This window comes from Myodes glareolus, chromosome 18 (genome assembly GCF_982192425.1).
Source record: "Myodes glareolus chromosome 18, mMyoGla1.1, whole genome shotgun sequence".
Classification (NCBI taxonomy): Eukaryota; Metazoa; Chordata; class Mammalia; order Rodentia; family Cricetidae; genus Myodes; species Myodes glareolus.
Genome location: NC_142043.1, coordinates 35191840 through 35213875, shown reverse-complemented (window position 1 = coordinate 35213875; position 22036 = coordinate 35191840). Strand labels below are relative to the sequence as shown.

General features: G+C 52.6%; 1 protein-coding gene across 1 annotated transcript; it reads right to left on the bottom strand.

Moving 5' to 3' along the window:
• Positions 1-1028: 1028 nt before the first annotated feature.
• On the bottom strand, positions 1029-21566 carry Zap70 (zeta chain of T cell receptor associated protein kinase 70). The gene is made up of 13 exons (XM_048430321.3): positions 21389-21566; positions 10719-11130; positions 9952-10112; positions 5081-5219; positions 4906-4990; positions 4786-4829; positions 4556-4607; positions 4052-4244; positions 3433-3639; positions 2917-3109; positions 2687-2827; positions 2477-2589; positions 1029-1416 (listed from the first exon to the last, which is right to left on the bottom strand). Exons 2-13 carry the CDS (start codon positions 11118-11120, stop codon positions 1293-1295), a joined length of 1854 nt encoding a protein of 617 aa, XP_048286278.1. The 5' UTR covers positions 11121-11130; positions 21389-21566; the 3' UTR covers positions 1029-1292.
• Between the last annotated feature and the right edge of the window lie 470 nt (positions 21567-22036).

The window sequence follows — 22036 nt, the reverse complement described above, 5'->3', positions numbered from 1 at the left end:
AGACAGAGAGAAGGTCACAGGGAGATAGACAAAGAGAAAGAAGACAGAGAGAAGACACAGGGAGAAAGAGAGCGAGACAGAGAGAGACACAGACAGAATGAAAACAGGGAAATCACACTACGCTCTGCACCAGAACTAATAGCACTGTCGCAGCGTCAATTCCAGAACCTCTGTCAACAGTTGGACACTACTCACGTGTCATCAAGACTCTGGCGCTCCTCGCCGCTCTTAAACCCATACATTCTCCGTTCTCCTCCTGTGACCCCGTAACACTTCCACGGGTTTTCCAGAGCGTTTGGCTTCCCACCACAAATAAGAACAAAGTTTACTTTCCTAGAATCCCCAGCAAAGCTCCCCTCATTGGCTCCAACTGTGATATGCCCTCCCCTGCCAAGTCCCGGTGGCCAAGGAAAGGGGTATTGGTTAGCCACTGAGGGTACAGGTGAAACTAGGATTCTGACTGCAGCCCACCTCACCTGTTGGGTTATACCCCCCAACATCCTAATTTCTTGTGTGGGGAAACTGAGGCAGTAAGATTTAGGGAGTTCTCAGTGGGGCTGAACTGGCACTTAGGGTACCAAGTGATAAGTTGACCCCCAGCCCCGTGACTGCCTGTGCTCTGGTCGGGGGTGATAATTGAGTCAGGGCTGAGGTGAAGGCTGCCCAAAGAGACTAGAAAACCTGTTTCAGCCGGCTGGGGAGGGGTCAGGTGATCTGTAAAAACCTCTCCAGGTGATCCTGGTGTACAGTCCACTCGGGGATGCTGAGGCCTGGACGCTTGCATAGCTCTCAGACCCACCATGGCCTCCATTTCCCGGTTTACCCCGGCACCTGGTTCTCCTGAAGAGACTCCTACCGCAGAGAAATGGGAACACCAGCCTGTCTTCAGGGGAGGGGGTGGGGGGGAAGTCTTTCTGGGGCTGGGCCTACACAAGAGACCGCTAAGTTCTTTCCTACCCGCTCCTTTCAGTACCCACCCCTTCCCAAGCCGCTGGCCTTGGCCCAGAAAAGATTAAAGGACACGCAAGTGAAGAGACGTGGAGTTTATTCCAAAGACTGACGGTGACCGCTGGAGGGCTCCTAGCTCCCACTCAGAAACAGAGGAATTAAGATGACCTTGGGAGCACACTCCTCTCAGCCCACGGCCCACAGTTCAGTGATGCTTGCCCAGCTCCCAAGGAAGGGAGATCAGGTGGAATATTTGAGAGCGCTGTGGGCCTGGGGTCTCAGGTGCCCCCGAACACAGCCCATCCTGGACTGAGGGTGAGGCTAGGTGTAGGGAGACCTAGGGTTCAGCCACATGCAGCCTCAGCCGCCTGCCCACACTGTGGGGATCCCTCGGCCTTGCTGGCCAGGCTGTAGTAATAGTTGCGCATGCGCTGTTCCACGGTCAGGAAGTCAGGGCGTTCCTCCCAGCTGTAGGGGTAGGGAAACAAACCAGAACCCAACATGAGCGGGAGGGCAGGAAGGTAATAGGGGTAGGGAGTTGGGGGTAGACTTTCTGGGCTCAGAGGAGCAGGGGGACTGTTGGGTGAGGTCTTCTTGGTGTGAGAGCAATGGCGTCCTGGGGTGTCCACCCCAAAACAAATAGAGCCGTTGGCTTACAGAATACAGCTAGTCATATAGTATTGAGAGCTGTCCAGGAGGGTACAGAAACAGTGCATTGAAAGTCAGAGTGGAAATTACTGCCCACAGGGAACAGGAATACTGGGTGCAGCCATGTTGGGTATGTGAGCCAGGCACGAGCTTACATGGAGGCAGATATGTGATTTGGGATGGAGGTAGTCGCACGGTGAGCAAGCTTGACCAATGAGGAGCTGTTCGTGGAACTGGGGTGGGGTTTGATAGGCGCTAGCCTCTTCCTTGGGAGTACTGGGCGTTTGGGGAGGGAGCCTGCATTACCATGAGTTGAAATAGGATGAATGGACCCATCCCGGTCAGCAGCACTGTTTGAACGTCAGTGCCGTGTCGTTTCGTGAGATCTCGCATGCTGGGTTGTCACGTTACATAATCGCTATAAGGTGATGCCTGTGTGGGTGTCGCCTGTCATCTGCCCCAGGTGGGGTTGAGGGACGGAAGTTGAGCGTGCTAAGTATTTGGGTCCTGCACAGGTGGCTTCCCTGAGACATGGGGCGCTGGGCGTTTTCTTGTACAGGCTAAGGATTAAGTGCTGGAAATTCCTGCTGGGCGTGGAACACTAAAGCATGCTGGGTTGACAGTGTGACTATGGTGATCTAGCACGGTCAGATCTGAGTGCTGGTGGTTGCAGGGCCCATGGCTGCATTGCGTGGCCAGTGTCCCGGGGAGCTAAGCATGGATGGGGATGGATTAAAGGTAGAACATGGAAAGGCTGACACCTGGGTGCGGATCTTTGATTGGAACACTAGATAGAGTTAAGGTAACACTGACTGGGCATGAGGACTTCTTCTCCAGCCCCAGAACTGAATGACCAGACCCCCTCCCACCCGGAACTCACTTGTAGGTCCAGCAGTCGCTCATAAGTGAATACATTTCGGGTGGACACTCTGGCGGGCATTCCATCCTCTTGCCCTGCTTGATGAAGTCCAGGACCTCGGGGCCCTTCATTTTCTGCTCAGGCCAAGGACAAAGGCATGTGTGAGGAACCAAGGTCCCACACATTGGTCCCCTTCCCCAGTCCACCACAGTCGAGTTCTGCCCAGCCTACTTTGTAGGGCTTCTGGCCGTAGGAGAAGGCCTCCCACATGGTGACCCCATAGCTCCAGACGTCGCTGCGACTGGAGAACTTTCGGAAATTGATGCATTCTGGTGCGTACCACTTCAGAGGCCACTTCCCGGCAGAACGGGCCTAAGAAAGGGAGGTGCTGCTAGGACAGGACCCTGGGACCTCCGGCCCACCAGCCACCTCCGCCTAGACACCACTGGGGTGGCACTCACCGTGTAATAGCTGTCATCAGCACCTAGTGCCTTGGACAGGCCAAAGTCACTGATCTTGGCATAGTGCCGATTGACCAATAGAACATTCCGGGCTGCCAGGTCACGGTGCACAAAGTTCTTCTCTTCCAGATACTTCATGCCCATGGCTACCTGGTGCAGCAGTTCAGCCACATTGCTGACGGGGATCTCCTCCCTGGATAGAGGGCAAGGTGGAGTCAGTCTTGTTTCCCATGAGCCATAGGTACAGCACAGAAAAACTGGACAACAGCGAGGGGCCTGACATCTAGAAAGTTCTTGTCGGCAGTGCCAGATGCTCCATAAGCATCAGTGCGTCTGATGTACCTAGGAGCCCTGGGCACAGACCTGCCATCACCGCCATGGTGCACATGGGAAAACAGAGCCAGGAGCGTGTGGGTGGGTGGGGGTGGGAGTGGGGGTGCGCGCGCGCGCCCACACACGCACTGCCCTTCCAGCTCTATCCCACCACCCCGTGAGCAGCCGACCCCCCAGGCTCACTTCTTTCCAACCAGGAACTTGTGAAGGGGCCCGCCGCCCGCCATCTCCATGACCAACATGAGCGCCTCGGCCTGGCACACGCCAATGAGCCGCACGATGTAGGGGTTGTCGAGCTGGTGCATAATCTCAGCCTCTCGCATCATCTCGTCCTTGTCAGCCTTCTCCGTACTGTGCTTCAACACCTTGATGGCCACATCGATCTGCTTCCTGCCCAGGGGCACGGCCGCACAGGCAGCACGGGTGTAAACTGGGCAGGCACCTGCCGCCACCTGCCTCTCTCCTCCCCCCCGAGTTCTGTAGCGCACCCTCTGATACACTCCCCAAGATGCCTGGGGCAACCTCAGTCTAAAACACCTCCCCAGGGAATACCTACATGTCATATCATGGCCTGTCAACACAGGGAACAGAGATGCCCCCTCTGCTAGAACTTCAGCTCAGCCAAGCCCTTCCTGGCATAAGCCAGTGTCTCCCTCTCAGGGGTGCCCAGGCTTTCCACATAACCGTCCAGCATGTCACACCCCACCCCAGCAGGAGTCCGCTTCTCAGACAAGACTGCAACCCCAGTTCCCACTGCTCCTGACTCTAATGCCCCCACCACGGTAGAAGCGGCCGGTCATACTTGCGCATCCGGTAGACTCCCTGGCGCACTGAGCCAAAGTTGCCACAGCCAAGTTCAATATCAGCCACAAGGAGGTTCTCGCGCTTCAGGAAGAGCTTCTTGTTCTTGAGCTCCTCGGGGTCACTGTAGGGACTCTCGTACACACTCGTGTCCATGGGCATCGGCCGCGGCTTGTCTGGGGACGCTACACGAGCTGGGCATACAGTCATGTGCTCCCAGGTCAGAAAAGGAGAGGGGAAAGGGGACGTAGAGGCCAAGGGAGGCTTGGTCACACTAGACACATGGCCATGGGCCATGATTTACCCACACCCAAGTGTCTGCATGCACCAGGATGTACAGACATACAGACAACTGGTATGTTGGTTATGGGCATGACTGTGCACAAGATAGACCCCTGCCAATGGCTCTGGCCATGTTGTCTCTTGCTAAGTCCCACAGTCCAGCCAGGGTCCCTGCTTCCAGTTGGGCATGAGCCGACCCACACCTCCATCTCTGCCAGCTTACCTGGTTCAGGGGTATATCCATCCGAGTTCAGGGTGTCAACTCGTCTCTGAGGCTAAATAAAAGTCATAGGGTCAGCAGCAGTCAGCCAGACTGGTGATTCTTAGGGGACCCACACCTGCTGAGGACACCCCAGGGACCAGCCCCTCCATAGCCATCTTTCCTCCACCCCAACATCCCTGAAGTCATCCACCCAAAGCCCAAGTCTCAACTCCGAGGGACCACTGGCTCACCTGAGTCAGTGTGGACGGGTGGGCTGGGAGGGTGGGTGCAGCAACTGTGGGGGGAGAGAAGGACAGTGAGTATGGGAAGCCATCTCCAGCATGCTCGCCCACCTCCAGCCTCCGCCTCACCTCCAGCGCTGGCGCTATTGTTGGGGCAGACCTCCTTCAAGCGGTAAATGAGCCCGTCCGCCTTCAGCTTCAAGTACTCCACCAGCTGCAGAAATGGGTGTCAGGCGAGGCCTTCTCAACCCCCAGGAGCCGGGCACCCCATCACAGGGTGCTCCTTGGAGCATGGCCGGCCTACCTGCCAGAGAGTGTCAAACTTGGTGCCTTCGGGGATGCAGAACTTGCCCGCCTTGTCCTGGCTGATGAGATAGTGGTACACGGTTTTCCCATAGATCAGGGACAGCGCGTATGTACCCTGCTCCTTCCGGGGCCTCAGCCTGAAATGGGAGGAAGGGTGTCACCCCATAGTAATGGGGGGCTTCCTGTGCCTCAGTTCCCTCTACCGACATACATGCTATGGGCTCAACACCCAGAACCTCACAAAGCAGCAGCAGATACTGGGAAAGCCACGGATGGGTGCCACTAAACTTCAGCATCTTTATGGTGACCATGGGAGAGAGGGGCAGAGAGACCAATGGTAAGTGTACGGGAAACATGAGGTAATCCAAAGGCAGACTTGAATCCCTTTGTAGGTGAACACTGATGCCCCACAGTGGATATGGAGCAAGGGGTGTGGGTCACCCATACACAGGAGCCACAGTGTTGAGATACTTGCTACCCGCTGGGGGACAGTCATCCTCGGGGTACCTAATCATCAGGGGTATGTTCAGCCATATACTTTGCTAACCATGGAAAAAACACAGGGACCCATAATCCTTGGGTCTATACACACACGTACACACAATGCCCATCATACCTGCACACACACACACACACACACACACACACACACAGAGGAAACTCCATGGCAAAGTCATTCAACACCTCAAACAATACAGCCTCATTGAAGGAATACTTGTCTACCTGTGCATGGTACTCCGCCACTGGGGTGGTTTGAATGAGCATGGTCCCCATAGGCTTATACATTTAAATGCCCCTTCCCTAGATGATGGAACTACTTGGGAAGGATTAGGAGGTGTGGCCTTGTTGGAGGAGGTGTGTTGCTGTAAAATGTAAGAACTATGCCAAGTCAGAAGTCCTTCGTTTGGCCACTGCATTCAACACACCATTCCATACCCAGACTTCTCACATCTTCTTTCATGGTCTAGCCTGGTAAGTACCCCAGAACACCCAATCCTCACTTTCCCACAACCTGCCAGTGGTGTGAGAGGTCCTTCTGTCTATGTGTTGCTTTTATTGATTAATCAATAAAGAATTGCTTTGAGCCTATGGCAGGGAAGAACCAAACTAGACATGGAAAGCTAGGCTGTATGTTGGGAGAAAGAAGGGTGGAGTCAGAGAGACGCCATGGAGCTGTGGCCAGAGTCAGACATGTTGAAATTTTGCCAATAAGCCACTGCCACGTGGCGATACACAGATTAATGGAGATGGGTTAAATTAATATAAGAGTTAGCCAATAAGAAGCTAGAGCTAATGGACCAAACAGTGATTTCATTAATACAGTTTCTGTGTGATTACTTTGGGTATAAGCTAGCCGGGCAGCCAGGAACCAACAAGCAGGCTCCCTTCAACATGCCAAATCTAGTCTGGGTCCCACAACTGGCGCCCCACCCTAGTCTAGCCACCTGTGCCTGCACTGCAACCATGCCCTAGGCCTTCACAAGGATCTGCCCTACCTGCAACCACCCACTGGTTGCTTCTAAGCCACCTTCCCCACCCACTAAGTACCCAGGCTTTCTATGTCCTCTTCCAGGGTCTAACCTAGTGAGTACCCCTGACCTCCCCATCCACACTTTTGCCCTCCTCCAGGGTCCAGCCTAGTGAGTACCCCTGACCTCCCCATCCATACTTTTGTCCTCCAGGGTCTAACCTAGTGAGTGCCCTGACCTCCCCATCCATACCTTTGTCCTCCAGGGTCTAACCTAGTGAGTACCCTGACCTCCCCATCCACACCTCTGCCCTCCTCCAGGGTCTAACCTAGTGAGTGCCCTGACCTCCCCAGCCATACCTAAATTTAGCCTGGCTCCCCCAAGCAGCCCACAGCCTTGTCTGGCCTTCGCTGCCGAGGAGCTCCAGGCTTGGCCCAGGATGGTCCCTACCCATCCCCCAAACCACAGGACTCTCCAGTCATAGCCAGCCTTTCCACTAAAGCAGATCTTCCCCCACACTCCAGGCTTAGGACAGGAAGCACATCCTGTACACCGGCTCAGTCCTCTCTGTCTGTCTGACTTCATCCATCCAAACCGTTTCCAACCTCTAGACCCAACCCTCCCCACACCTTCTCTTCCCTCACACCTGCAACCTGCTCTGTCCGTAACTAATTCTGAGCAAAGGAAGTCCACGTGCCCAGATTTCATCACAAGAATACCAATATGAAGGATCAGGGCAGAGTCTCCTCTCCAGAACCCACCAGTCCTGAAGACATTTTCAATGACAATGACCCAGATCAGAGGTTCTCAGTCTGTGGGTCGTGACCCCTTCAGGGGGTAGAAAACCCTTTCACAGGGGTCACCTAAGACCATTGGAAAACACAGATATTTCCATTAAGATTCATAACAATAGCAAAATTTACAGCTCTGAAGCAGGAGTGAAAACACCGTTGTGGCTGAGGGAGGGGTCACCACAGTATGAGAAACCGTATGGAAGGGTCCCATCATCAGGAAGGTTGAGAACTATTGGTCCAGATGAACTCCAGGACGCAGAATTCAGTCCATCATAAACCTCCTCTGAGAACTCAGGGAGTTTAAAGAAGACACAAAGAACAAACAGCTCAAGGAAATGAAGGAGAAAGAACTCAAGGAGAATGATCGCCTGAGTGATGCCCAAGAAAACGCAAGCATAAGGCTGATGGAAATGATGGTGATGATCCAGGACTTGAGAATGGAATCTAATCAGGAGAGAAAGACATGGACAAGAACTCAAGACGAAAGGGACAGCAAGAAACCTCAAAGGAACGCCTCACAAGTAGAATGGATCACGCAGAAGACGACTATCCACTCTCGAAGATAAAATAGAGGATGTACACTACATCAGTGAGGAATATGAAAAAAGATAAAAAAAAAAAGGAAATTTGGGACACCATGCGTGGAAAAAACCCCTAGAATTATAGGCATAGATGGGGGAGAAAAATCCCAAGTCAATGGCATAGAGCAGATTTTCAACAAGATCATAGAAGAGAACTTCCCCAAACCACACACACAGAGATACAAGAACCACAGAAAAACACACAGAACACCTAATAGGCAAGACCAGAAAAGAAAGTCCCCATGGCATATCCTAATTAAAACGCTAAGCATTCACAACAAAGAAGGTGCAATGAATCTGCAAGAGGAAAAACACAGGTCACATATAAAAGAAAATCCATCAGAATAAGAACTGATTTCCCAGTGAAACCTTCGATAGCCCTGAGCACAGTGAAGAAAGAAAGAAACAACCCTCCAACTTACAGTCTAACTCTGTCCGCTAGGACAAAATATCAAAAGATTTTAAAGTACAAGTTTTTTTTTTTACTATTTTTTTAAATTATGCATATGGGAGGTGGATGTGTGCTTGTAGAGTGCAAAAGCCTGTGGAAGCCAGAGGTGTTGCCCCCCCCCCCGGAGCTGCAGTTACAGGTGACCATAAACCACCCCCAGTGGCACCAGGAACCAAACTCAGGTCCCCTGGGAGAACCATACACGCTCTTAACCGCTGGGCCATCTCTCCAGCCCTGCATACACACTCTTTTTTTTTTTTTTTTTTTTTTTTTTAAATCCACCAACAGCAGAGTCCTGGAGAGAACAGCATCTCTGGGGAGACCTACAGATCTCAGTGTGTGATGAAAATTAAAAACCAGTTCCTTTAAGGGGGTCCTGGGAAAGGATCATTCCCTGGGGGAGAGGCAGAGCCATGGTCCAACCCGGCAGGACTCAGGCACCCGTGAGAAGGGAGGCCCTGGGAATTGTTCCCCAAAGGCTTCTTGAGGTGAGCACTGGGCTTTTTTGGAGTCACTGAGAGAGGCCACCACCAACTTTCTCCACATCTGGATGCCTGAGTGACTTTGGCTGACATCTGGATAACATCTATGCAAAAAAACCTAACACCCAAGCAAGAGCACTTCACCTGGCAGGGTTTCCAAACACCCAGCAGAGTTCTTAAAAGCTCTTCAGAGGACCTCCAGCCTTAACCCACGAACAGCCACAGCACCTAGCTGGTCAGACACACAGACACACAGGCACACAGGGATCAAGAGCTGACATGTAATGCCATCTTGTTCACGCCACTGCTTTGCATGTATTAACTCACGTGATCCTTTACACAGGTCCCAGGTCAGTACCACTACAGGACAAGCTGAGGTGGTCAAGGTATCTGTTTCAACACCGTCCCCCCGCCCTCTTGCCCCCCCCCAGCCTCTGCCTCTCTCGGTATGAAGACAGGGCCACACCCCTCACTAATTCCTTCAGGTACACTGGCTTCAGTGGTTCTCTCTCCAACATACCAAGTCAATTTCTGCCTCTGGACCTTTGCACCTGCCGCCGGGTTTGTGCACCCCAAACATCTTTTCTATGTTGTTTGCTTTGGCTTTTCTAGTGTGGGAGTTGAACCTAGTTCCTCTTGCATGCTAAGCAACAGCTCCACCATGAGCTCCCTCCAACCTTCTTCTGAAGCTTTCCTTTCCCCTTCTCACATTCAGAAGCTGTCTTCTCAGTAAGCCTCCTTCAGCCGCCTCACCTAGCTCTGGAGCCCCTTCACACACAGCATTCACCACCATCCGACAAGGGTTCTGTCAAGTTCCTGTCCTCTTGAGACAATCACCCCTGTCTAGTTACATCGCTGCCTGCTACCCAGCCCAAGCCTCACAGCCAAACAGATGGCGAAAGTTCGGCTCAACACAGAAGCACTAACTTTGGAGTCCTTCCAGTTCACTGTGAGGACGTTAGCATATCAAAGGACCTCTGTGCATTTCACCCACCAGGCCCATGTGCACACTCGGGTCTGCCCACCTGGCCCCCAGGATCTCAGTCAACAAGCTCCCGGCCCTCACCACCTGGATCCCCGTGCCCCACATACAGGAACTTGCCGTCTGTCTGCTGGCCAGAATAGAGTTTGCGTTCGGCCTCCTCGCGAGTCAGGCTGCTGTGGTACCAGGGCATCCGCTCATGGGCTGTGGTGGCAATGAGCTTCTCCACCTGTGGGGCCTGGCTGATGATGGCCTGTTCTAGTGCATCACCCTGAGAAGGAGCGGAGAGGAACGTTGTAGGCGTGACCAAGTGGACAGCCACTGGAATCTGCTAGCATGGTCTTGACTCTCCAGAACCCACCCTACTCAGGCACAACTAGGATACATCTGCAAACTGGAGAGGGTAGCCTCCATCAGCACAAAGGTCTCCCTCCTAATCCAACCAGGGAGGCATCGTAGCCAGGCCTCACCTCCTAGCCCGGCGGAGTTCATCAGCTTCCAGATCCTACACAGTTTCTCTCTCAGGTATAGCAAGTGCTGTGTCCCTGTCCGCCATCTCTCTGTAGGGCACAGGACCGCCCCTAATGATCCTCTCTGTCACCTTCAAGCCCAGGAGGCACCTCCACCTTTTGGTCTTTCATAGGTGGTCGCGAACCACAACATCATTCAGGCTGCGCAAGACAAACTACCACCATCGCCACCAAGCACGAACCTACATGTCGTCCTTCCAGGTCGCAGGCTCAACCAAGTCCTCGGCACCCTTGCTTCCAAATTCCAGATCTTGGAGCATCTTGCAAGCCAGTGAAGACACAGCGTGCCTCTCCAGCCATAAGGCCCAGCCCACGCCCCGGCCCCGCCCATCTGACCACGCCCTCACCTCTAGTTTCCAGGTCTGGCGCACGTAGTCGCGCACCATGGCGTCGCGCAGGCAGTCGAAGACCCCGGGCTGCGGTTCCATGCCTGGCGGCCGGTTGCATGGTTTACGCAGGTTGCAGGGCAGCCCGTCGGGGTCTTGCGAGTAGAACTGGCAGAGCTCGGCTGGGCCGCAGTGTGCCTTCCCGCCCGCGATGGCGTAGGTGCCGTTGAGTTGGCGCTCGATGGGAAAGTGGTGGAAGCGCACGTCGTGCACCAGCGACAGCACGTAGCCCCCCAGCGAGCGCAGGCACTGGCGCAACAGGAACAGCCCGTCAGCCATGCCTGCCAGCTTCAGGTGCTCCTCGGCCTCGGCGCGCGAGATGCTGCCATAGAAGAAGGGCAGGTGCGCCGCGGGGTCGGGCATCGCAGGGGCCCTGTGGGTGCAGAAGGCATGGCGTGACCGTCAGGGCCCACAGACCTCCCCAAACCCTGGCATTCAGGGCCAGAGAGAGCCCACAAAGATAGACACCTATGGAGTATAGCCAGAGGCGCCTCATCTTTACACGGAGTCAGGTCCAGGGAGAAGTGGTTGTGTCCTGGGCACCCAACCGAGTTTGACTTTTCAGAAACTTGCGCACATAGCTTTCAGACGCCCTAGAGGTCCCTATGCCTGAACCATCCCTTCATTTTCCAAACAAGTGTTGTTTTTTGCGTTTCAAGCTTTATGCCAAGGATATTATATATAAAATGTTGTCATTCCCTGCCCTCTTGGAAGCCACACAAGCCTGAGAGGCAATGGTCAGTAGTGTGATAGGAATGACCATTACCGTTGCAGATTGAGGTCAGGATTTTTAAGAATGAGGTTAGTGAGAAAAGAGATAGAATGGCCACCTCCTTGGAGCCCAGAGCAGAAGGATGAGGGGGAGCCAAAAACCATGAGCGGAGTCAGGCAGAGCAAGGCTAACAAGCAGCTCCTCCGAGAACCTGGCCCCAACCTTCCCCACTTCACAGTGGGTGCCCTCGGCCTCTGTAATTCCCCTTGCCCTGCCCCTCGGTCATGCTGAACAGTGTCAGAAAGCATGAATTAATCTTAATATCCATCCATAGAGAGGTGGTTAAGAGTCAGGATTTAAGTCTAATGTTATTTCTGAGGCAACCATTAAAAAAAATGGGATGTGTGGTTGGGGGAAAAAAGAAAGAAGTGGGCGGAGATAAAAGGAGGGAGGGTAGGCAGGCATGGTGGCTCCTGTCTGTAGTGCCAGCATTTGGGGGAATGGGGTAGGAGGATCACATGAATTCAAAGTCAGCCTGCAATGGATGGATGGATGGATGGATGGATGGCTAGACAGATAGATGATAGATAGATAGATGATAGATAGATAGATAGATAGATAGATAGATAGATAGATAGATAGATAATAGATAAATGATAGATAGATAGATAGATAATAGATAGATAAATGATAGATAGATAGATAGATAGATAGATGATAGCTAGATAGATGATAGATAGATAATAATGATGATGATTATGATGATAGATAGATAGATAGATGATAGGTAGATAGATGATAGATAGATGATAGGTAGGTAGATAGATAGATAGATAGAATCTGATAGGCAAATAATTTACAGTTAAATTTAAATTTAATTTACCCTGAGGTGCCTGGAGTGATGCTAGTATCCTGTGTTTTGTTAGGGTTGGGGTACACCAGCATTTGAATTAATCAAAACTCAGTGTGCACTTAAGATTCAGGCATTTGCTCCCTCAGGGAGAGCCATGCAGTACTGAGCCCCAGTGCAGATCTGCATCAGAATGTTCAGACTGCAATGGGCGCTGTGACTATAGTGTTGAAAACCATCTACAGTACAGACAACGGGTGGAGAGGGCTGGGTAAGAAGATTGTCAACTCTTGTTAAGAACGGTAGTCCTAGAAAAACCTCTACAAACACTGAATTAGTGATGACAGAAGAGCAAATACAGGCTTAGGTTCCCTGGCCACATGACCAATATGTAACTCTTTGGGAGGGAAGTTGAGGTGGGGTTTCATATAGGCCAGGTTGGCCTTGAGTTCACTATATTGCTGAGACTGTTGAATTCCTGCCTCCACCTTCTATGAACTGAGATAATAAACCTATGCTAACACATCAGCCTAGGCTGACTTTGAACTCACGATCCTCCTGCTTCATCTTCATAGCATTTGCCCACCTGTAGCAGGTTCCCACCACAGCTGTGTGTGCACACATGTGTTTCAAATCCCTTATTGAATGCACACTGTTGGGCTAGAGCCGGACCTCTTTGGCAGGATATCTGCCTGGCACAGGAAGGCCCAAGAAATGTGCCACCCCACAAAAACAAGAAGCAGAGCCCCATACTGCTCATGCTCGGTGGTGACGTGATCGGCGGTGACTCAATATTCTTTCCATCCTGTGTATATCTGCAAATCGTGGGAAAACACCGTATTATTTTGAGGATTGCAAAGTTGAGCCAGCGGGTGAATCCTCGAATACGGAATCTGTGAATAATGAGGGTCAAGCGGTGTGATAAGAGGAGTCAGTGTGCCCTGTTGAACCCAGGAGGCGAGTAGGAGAGGACGACTCAGTCTTTCCATTCCCTGTTTGGTTTTCATACAATGCTGGGGGAAAATGTTAGTTCATCATAACATTTACTTGTTACCTACTAAGTTGACCCAGGAAGGCCTCCTGGGCATAAACTGATAAGGAAGGGGCCCTGTACTTCTTATACAAACAAAGGCAGGGGGTAGAAGGATAGGCTTGGTAGCTGAGGAAGACCACGTCTGCCCTGAGTATCCAGGGATGGGCAAGGATGGAGGTGGAAACTGAGAAAGATACTCGGATGATACTGAGAAAGATCAAGCTAAAGCCTCATTCTGGGCAGCTGGGGGCTGCTGATCACATGGCACAGGATGGGAAGCCAGGCTTGAAAGGCCTCTGGATGCCCATCGCCAACAGTCAGTGGCAAGCAATGATCAGAAGCCCACATGATCAACAGTGCTGTCTGTTTCTACCCGGAGAAGGGTGATATCCAAACTGGCATGACAACACACCTGTGATTCCTGCACTTGGGAGGCCGAGACAGGAGGACTGAGCTCCAGGGCAGCCTGGGTGGAATCGAGAGAGAAGGCCAGCTGAGATAGTGAGAGCCTGTCTCAGAAAACCAAAAATGAGCCAGGCGGTGGTGGCGCACGCCTTTAATCCCAGCACTCGGGAGGCAGAGGCAGGCGGATCTTTGTGAGTTCGAGACCAGCCTGGTCTACAAGAGCTAGTTCCAGGACAGGCTCCAAAGCTACAGAGAAACCCTGTTTCAAAAAACAAAAAACAACAACAAAAAAAAAAAAACAAACAAACAAAAAAAGAAATCAAGGATCCTTTGATTTTTAAAATCATCTATGTATGTGAGTGTTTTATGTGCATGTGTGTCTGTGCACCATGTGTGTGCCTGGTAGCCATGGAGATGAGAAGAGGGATGGAGCTATAGACAGTTGTGAGCCCCAAGTTGGATGCTGGGAATCGAATCTGGAGCCTTTAGAAGAGCAGCTAGTGCTTTTAACCACTGAGTCATCGCTCCAGCCCCAGGAGGACCTTTTAAAAAAGTCTTTCAAAGACTGGAGAGAGCTTGGGGGAGTGGGAGGGTGGAGATGGAGGAAGGGCGGATATAGGAGCAGGGAAGAAGATATCTACATTAAGCGAGCCATTTTAGGGTTGGCAAGAGACTTGGCTCTAGAGGGGATCCCAGGGGCCCATGGGGATGTCCTCAGCTAGGTCCTTGGGCAGCAGTGCAGAGGGCGCCTGAACTGGCCTTGCCCCACTATCACACTGATGATTATCTCGAATATCACCATAGAATCTTCATCCGGCTACGGATGGAGATAGAGACAGAGACCCTCATCAGAGCAATGGATTGAGCTCCCAAAGTTCAGCTGAAGAACAGAAGGAGGGGGAACATGAGCAAGTAAGTCTAGACCGTGAGGGGTTGGTCCACCCACTGAAACAGTGTGCCTGTTCTAATGGGAGCTCACCAAATCCAGCTGAACCAGGACTGAATGAGCATGCAATCAAACCGAACTCTCTGAATGTGGCTGACAATGAGGACAGACTGAGAAGCCATTGATAAAGGCACTGGGGCTTGTCTCTACAGCATGTACTGGCTTTTTGGAATCCTAGTCTATTTGGATGCAAAGCTTCCTAGGACTGAATGTAGGAGGGGGAGGGCCTTGGACTTCCCACAGGGGAGGGTTCCCTGCCCTCTCTTAAGGAGGGAGTGGGAGGGAGGAGGGTGAGTGGGGGAGTGGGAGGAGAATGGGAGGAGGGGAGGAAGTGTAAATTTTTGAATGGAAAAAGAAAAGTCTTTCAAGAAAGCATTTCATGAGACTATTTGAAACAAGTCACAGGCTCCTTGAAAAAAAAAAATGAAACCTGACAGAAAACCCTCCATGGGAGTGTTCCAGCAATTGCATTCATAACTGCCCACAGTTGGCAGTGATGTAAATATTTCCCAACAGGTAAAGAGAAGCAGGTGCCTACAGAGCAGACGGCACAGCAGCATGCAGAGTGAGCGAAGCAGGCACCGCGGCTGCAAACCGGGCTGCAGTCAGAACTGCAGTGTGGAGACCATGTCAGTGGCACCGTTGGTGACTACAGGAGCCTGAAGGAATTGGGGACTAGCTCACAGTTTCACAGAGGCAGTCTCTCGACTGCACAAATTCGTCAGCTCAGAGCTCTTCCATAGGGTGGTCTGGAGACCACTATATGTGTGTGGGCTGGACATTTAGACACGCTGCACATGCCAGCCGTCACGGAAGCAGGAAAACTTACAAGGGCCAGGTTGGCTCCACTGCCATCTCCACCTCTCAGACTTCCACCCACCTCTCATCCAGCCTGGTGTCCTGTTCCACCCTGGCTACTCTGGCATCTACACCACTATCCACAGGGTGTGTGGTACTAGGCAAGCACCTAAAGCCCCTGCTCCTCCATGCCAGGTCCTCTGAGTGATGGGTATCCTGTCCCATCCCTCCTGTTTGGTCTCACAACTCGCTGGTCCTTACAAACTCCCTGGCTTAGTTCCTTTGGCCCTGATACTTCCTATGTGCTTGCTTGTGTCCCCTCTCTCTCCCTCCCTCTCCTTTCCCCAGTTCCCCCCTCTCTCTCCTTCCCCAAGTCTTGTCCCTTTACTTGGTCACCCTGTCAGTAGCTCACAGGCTGGACACCCACCTCTCCCCCAGGCCAGATCTCTAGCCCGATGTTGGTTTGTGTTGCCATCACTCCTTTGATCTCTACCAACTGTTTCTATTAATACGAACTGAGATGCAGATCTCACTCGCAGAGTGCCTGTGGTTAACTGCGTCCCCACAGTCTGTTTCCACTTGAGCTGAGCTCTGGGGTCTGCAAGCTGCTCCTAGGTGATGCTTCACCGCAACCTCTTTTGCTCGAGAACCATCATTGGATCAAAACTCCTCCACCCTCTACTCCAGCCGGGCTGGGATGCTTGCTTCCCTCGGACTCACTTCCAGATGTTCATCCATGTAGCATTCTACTGAATGTGCCCTCCCTGGTCTCCTCTATCTCCCCAAACCCAGCAAGCTCCTCCTAGGCGACTCCTGATGCTGCTCCACTACAGCGGGTGGGGGTGGGGGCTTTTCTGCTGGGGGGTGTCTGTAACAAGGCTGGTCTCTGGAGCAGGAAACTGTGGCAGGAAGCTGTCAGTCACGTGGTTTGAGCATCTCTGTCCCACATGGCCACAAATGCAGCCTGGGTAGTCAGAACTTGGTTATAGAAGAGGAGCTGGGGAAGGCTGGCTCTCAGTGTCTAGTCCAAGGCTACAAGTCAAGCAAGACTGGTATCTAAGACCAAAGGTCAAAGTAGCTCAGAGACAGGAGTTTGCCCTGTTTCTACTTCACCTACCATCCCTCTACTAGTGACAACCATTGTAACAATCATGCCCTCCCTGCCAAAAGGCAGTTGTGGGGGGAGAGATGGGGAAGCTCTGTGTCTGCATCCACCTCCCTGGCCTTTCTGGTCCATCGTCATTCTATTCGATGACCAAGGCTTTAGAGACACTGTAGTCAGAGATACTGAGACCAGTGGAGGAAGGCAGAGGCAGAAGATGAAGGGCTAGGAGCAAGACGCTGGCACAGGTCTCTATGTTGTCTCCCATCTGCAGGCCAAGCCAGTGTGGCACAGCCACACCCATGAGCCGGTTCACCCGCAGCCTCCTAGTGTAAACCAAGACTCAGGGCCAGTTCATCATCCCCTATCTGTCCTGAGTTCAAACCCACCAGGACCCTGGTCCAGCCTGGGCTGACCCAAGGCCTAGTCAGGGGAGAGCAGATAGGGCTTGAGATAAGAAGTTCACTATGGTCTTTGTTCCTTCCCATTCTGGGAGTATAGCCACATATCCTCGTGCAGTGCCCTGAGACACGACAGTGGGGACCAGAGTAAGTGGACATGGCCGGACTGTGAGCCTGGTCACCGGGGCTGCCTTCAGCTCTGCACAGAGGACACTGTTGCCACCAATGACCCCTTTATTAACCTCACTACATGGTCTACATGTTTCAGTGTGACTCTACACATGGCAAGTTCCACGGCAGAGGCAAGGCTGGGAGCCGGGAACTCATCACCAGGAAGGTCATCATCTTTCAGAGGGAGAGCTCCCCAACATCAAACATGATGATACTGGCGCCGAGCTTGTTGTGGGCTCTGCTGGTGTCTCCACCACCATGGGCCATTATCTCTGCTCCTTAGGCTGATGGCCCTATGTTTACAGTGGGTGTGAACCACAAGAAGTGTGGTGACTCACTTGAGATCTTCAGCTGCACCGCCAACTGCTCAGGTCCCTGGTCAATGTCACCCATGACAACTCTGGTATTATTCAGGGACCACACTCGGTGCCATCACCACCACCCAGAAGACTATGGCTGATCCCTCTGATAAACTGTGGCGTGAGACCCTGAGGCTGCCCAGAGCATCTTCCCTGCATCCACGGGCTTTATGAAGGATGTAAATCATCCCAGCACTGAGTGGGAAGCTTGCTGGTCTTCCACATGCCTACCCCAATGTGTCTGTTGTAAATCTAACTGGCCATCTGGAGAAAGTTGCCAAATCCAGTAGCATCAAGTAGCTTGTGAGGTAGTCATCAGAGGGTCTCCTGAAAGGCATCCTGGGCTATCCTGAAGACCACATTGTCTGCGACCACTTTAACAGAGACACAGGTTCCTCTGCCTTTGACAATGAGCTGGCATTGCCCGCAGTGACCACCTTGGCAAGCTCATCTCCTGGTATTCTCTCTCTCTCTCTCTCTCTCTCTCTCTCTCTCTCTCTCTCTTTCTCTATTTCTCTCTCTCAGGGGCAAGTTTCGAGACAGGGTTTCTTTGTGTAGCCTTGTTATCCTGGGACTTGCTCTGTAGACCAGGCTGGCCTTGAACTCAGAGATCCCCCTGCTTCTGCCTCCAGAGTGCTGGGATTAAAGGCGTGCGCCACCACCTCCTGGCTCACACTTTATTTCCTTGAAACAGGTGTATTCCAGGCTGACCTCGAACCTACGCTCTTCCTGCCTCTGCCCCCCCACAAGTGCTTGGGTTACAGGCCTGTGTCATCACACTTGTCTCATGCACTTCCTCTCACTCTCTCCCCCACTCTCTCCCTCTGACCCCCAATCTCTACCCAGAGTCTCCCTGAAGCCCTGTTTGCTTAATTCCTAGGCCACCTTGAGCTCCCCACAATAGACACAGCACAAGTACTTGTCACTTGGTAGGGTGCCATCTTGTTTACATGAAAAGCAGAAGTGACCCAATTAGATGTACTGAATGTGCCACAGGCCTGGTTTTCCTGACTAGGATAGATTTGAATCACAGGCTCTCAGATGGCTCAAGGCAGAGAACTGAGCTCTCCGTTGCTCTTAGACCATACCAGGAAGGATGCTCAGAATCATGGAGCATTGTGCACACTGACCCCAGGTGCCAAGCACAGCGCCTGGCTCCTTCCTGTGTTAGAACACCCACTCTGCCCTCTCTCCAGCCATGGGAGCTCCTTAGTCTACTTGCTCAAGTCCCGCTGTGGGACTGTAGCAATCACAGTCTGAGCTCAGCTGTGTATGCCCTCTTCCTCCCCTTCATTCAGGTCTGTCCCTTGACCTCGCTCTAGCACAGCCTCCTCTCGGCTCTCCATCCCAAGCCCAGCTCAATGTCCTTCATCACTGAATAGGGTACGCCACTAAATATGTATCAGTCTGTTTACATCTTTATCTCCTGCATGCTGCCTCATGTTTGCATTTTCAGTGGCCACGAACACCAGGGAGCCAAGAAGGACAAAAACCGGCTGTGATGGACAGAGGCACCCCTTCAAGAGCCTGGCAGACATGAGGGTCACAGGAAGGGCTGGGAGTAGGCATGGGGGCTTCCCCCACTAGCACTAGCACACGGGGCAGAGTAGACCTGTCAGGGGCCTTAGGCTACTCAGGCCCTTGCCCCGGCCACCTGCTTCAGCTTTTCAGTTGCTCTTCCTTGCCAGAGTCTCCATGGTTCCCAGGTTCCCACCACCCTTCCCAGGCTGCATCAGGTACCTAGGAAGGGGAGCCCCCACAGCCCCACCTCCCACATTCTAGCCCTGATGGCCGCCATGGTCACATTTGACTGTCTATGCCTGGGTGCACGAGGCCCACCCACAGCAGCCAGTCTTCCATTATAGTCCCCAGTCACTGCCGCACTGAGAACAAGCCCAGCCATTCCCTTATGGGGCTTGGTGACATCCTTTAGGGGCTACTCCCCTCACCCTGCTCTTTGGCACAGTTGCTACATGGGAACCATTACTCCCATCCCTCAGCTGGGGAAACTGAGGCTCAGAAAGACTGATGTCATCACCCACAGTCTCTCAGGCCCAGCAGAAATGGACACAGATGTCTCCAATGAGCATCCATTCAGAACAGAATCCAGGGTTGATCCAGGTCCCTGGGGTCTCTATATCCCCAAGGACCCTAACACTGCAGGTGAATTACTTGGACTGTCAAGGTCTAGAGAACTGAGCTACTGGGGGCCAGAGATGGGTCTCCAAAGCCGGGACTCTGAGCATCTGTTAATTGATGGGGCAATGTACCTCCACCCCCTGCAGCCAGGCGAGTCCCCCAACCATAGTCTGGGTGCTGGAGACTGTAAGCAAGGTGGTTTCTGTTCTCTGGGACAGTAAGAGGACACTGGACACGGCCCTGTGGAGTCGAGGGACTGACGAAGGGAAGGGTTGTGCTGTGTGTAGGGCGTTGGACAGCATTCTTGGCATTGCATGCCCGGATTGCCCAAGTCAGTATCAAAAACATCTCCAGACAGTAGCAGCTGGCCCTAGAGACCGGGAATGTCAATTGTTCCTAAATCAGAAACTCCCCTTCCTAGCATCCTCGGGCCTGATGCTGCAGTCCCCCTGGAAGCTTCCAGAATTCGTGGAGATCAGAGCCTGAGACTATCAAGAGCTAATGATAACAGTTATCGCCATCAAATAACAGCCAATTATACAGCCCCCACTAGGTTCCTGACCGCTGTTGTGTTCCCTTAATCCCGTAAAGGATTCATAGGATACAGAAGCTGTGAAACCACAGAGAGGTGGAGGGACTTGCCATAGGTCACACAGCAAGTAAGTAACAGGCAGACCCAGACAGACCCAGGCCCCCTGGCCCTGCAGTGTGAACTTCAACCCCATCCAGGCTGCTTGCCCACCTGGGTACCTGCCAGGGTGGCACAGACTGGTGAGCAATGAAAAGAATCTTCGGTTTGTCAGAGGAACCTCAGCAGGTGGCACCGAAGATCCTCCATCCCAGGAGTTACAGACCCCAATTTTTCAGAAAGGCCTCAGTAAGCACCTACTGCGTGCTTGATGGCCTAGCTATGAGCAATGAGCATCCTGGTGACCTGGTCACCACACAGACCCCTGCTATTTCCAGCCAAGACACGCCTCTCCCAGCCTCTTACAAACAAGACAAGCACTTAACAGGCAGCCGCATTTGTATCTGCTTTTAACACGCACACAAACCAAGGCTCAGAGTGGCCAAGAAACTCGCCAAAGACACACAGCTATCACACAGAACTTGAATGCTTTGCTTCTGACTCTGCCTATTAGAGCCTGACCCGAGTCCCTCACCAGAGCCGCTGGCATTTTGTTGTTCAGGCTCACAGTCCTGTTGCACCAACCTGCTTTTCGTTGCTTCCTGGAGCCAACGAGCTATGCCAACAGGAGCCCAGGGACCCAGAAAGCATCTTTGTCCAAACACACGACGGTGCTGGCACCCCATAGGTGACCTGCTTCCCCAGGGGTGCCCATTAGCTCCATCTCCAGCCAGACACCACCTAATTCAGTCCCTTAAATCCTGCTCATCCCTCCTAGTGGCTTCCTGGCTCACAGTCACCCCTTTGTCCTTGGTCACCAGCAGCAGGCCACCTTCAGGACTGGCTAACCACAGCTCAATCCCGGCTGCCTTACCACGATATGTGGTCAAAGCCAGGAGGCCACCTGTGGACCTGTCCCCACCGCTAGTGCCTACCCAAGTCCAGCCTCAGCCCCGGTGGTCCCCCATGCTCCTCACACAGAGGTGAAGGTAAAGGGTTGACAGCCACCAGCTGGAGTCCACTCACACTCCCTCCAGTCACCTTGGATTGTCATGGTGCCAAGGAATGGGACAGAGGCCAGACTTACCTGGACACCCCCCGGACAATACCACAGCTCACAGGGCACGGCAGGGCCTAGCCGGAAGGCCTGGTGTCCCCGTAGCTCTTTTTCTCACCAACAGGTTTCTCTGCAGCTCAACCTATTTCCTTGATGCGAAGACAGGAAAGAGCTGTGTTTGAAGTTGACGTCAAAGCAACAAAATGCTGTGTTCAAGGAAAATCACAGGCCACATGCCCCTGGCGGGGCAGAGCGCATTTCCGGGGCCATGCAGTGTCAGCCGAAGGGGTTGGGAACTGAAGAGGAAGGTGAGGATTGCAGCAGCCAAGACTCCTAGGCTCCCGGGTGCAGGCTGCTGCACACAGTGAGCCCCGACCTGAGGGAGAGAGGAAGGGAACTGGAGCGCTAGGAGAGAGAAAGATTCTAGAGAGGAGTCCCTGAGTGCTTTTGTCCCAGTCAGAGTTACCCTACTGAGGTGAAACACCATGACCAAAGCAACTCCGGGAGGGGAAGGTTTATTCAGCTTACACTTCCGTAGTTCATCAGTGAAGAAAGTTAGGACAGGAACTCAAGCAACACATCTTACATGTACACACACACACACACACACACACACACACACACACACACACTAAGCAAATAACAGAATGAGAGAATGTGAATGAGCAGAAAACAAAT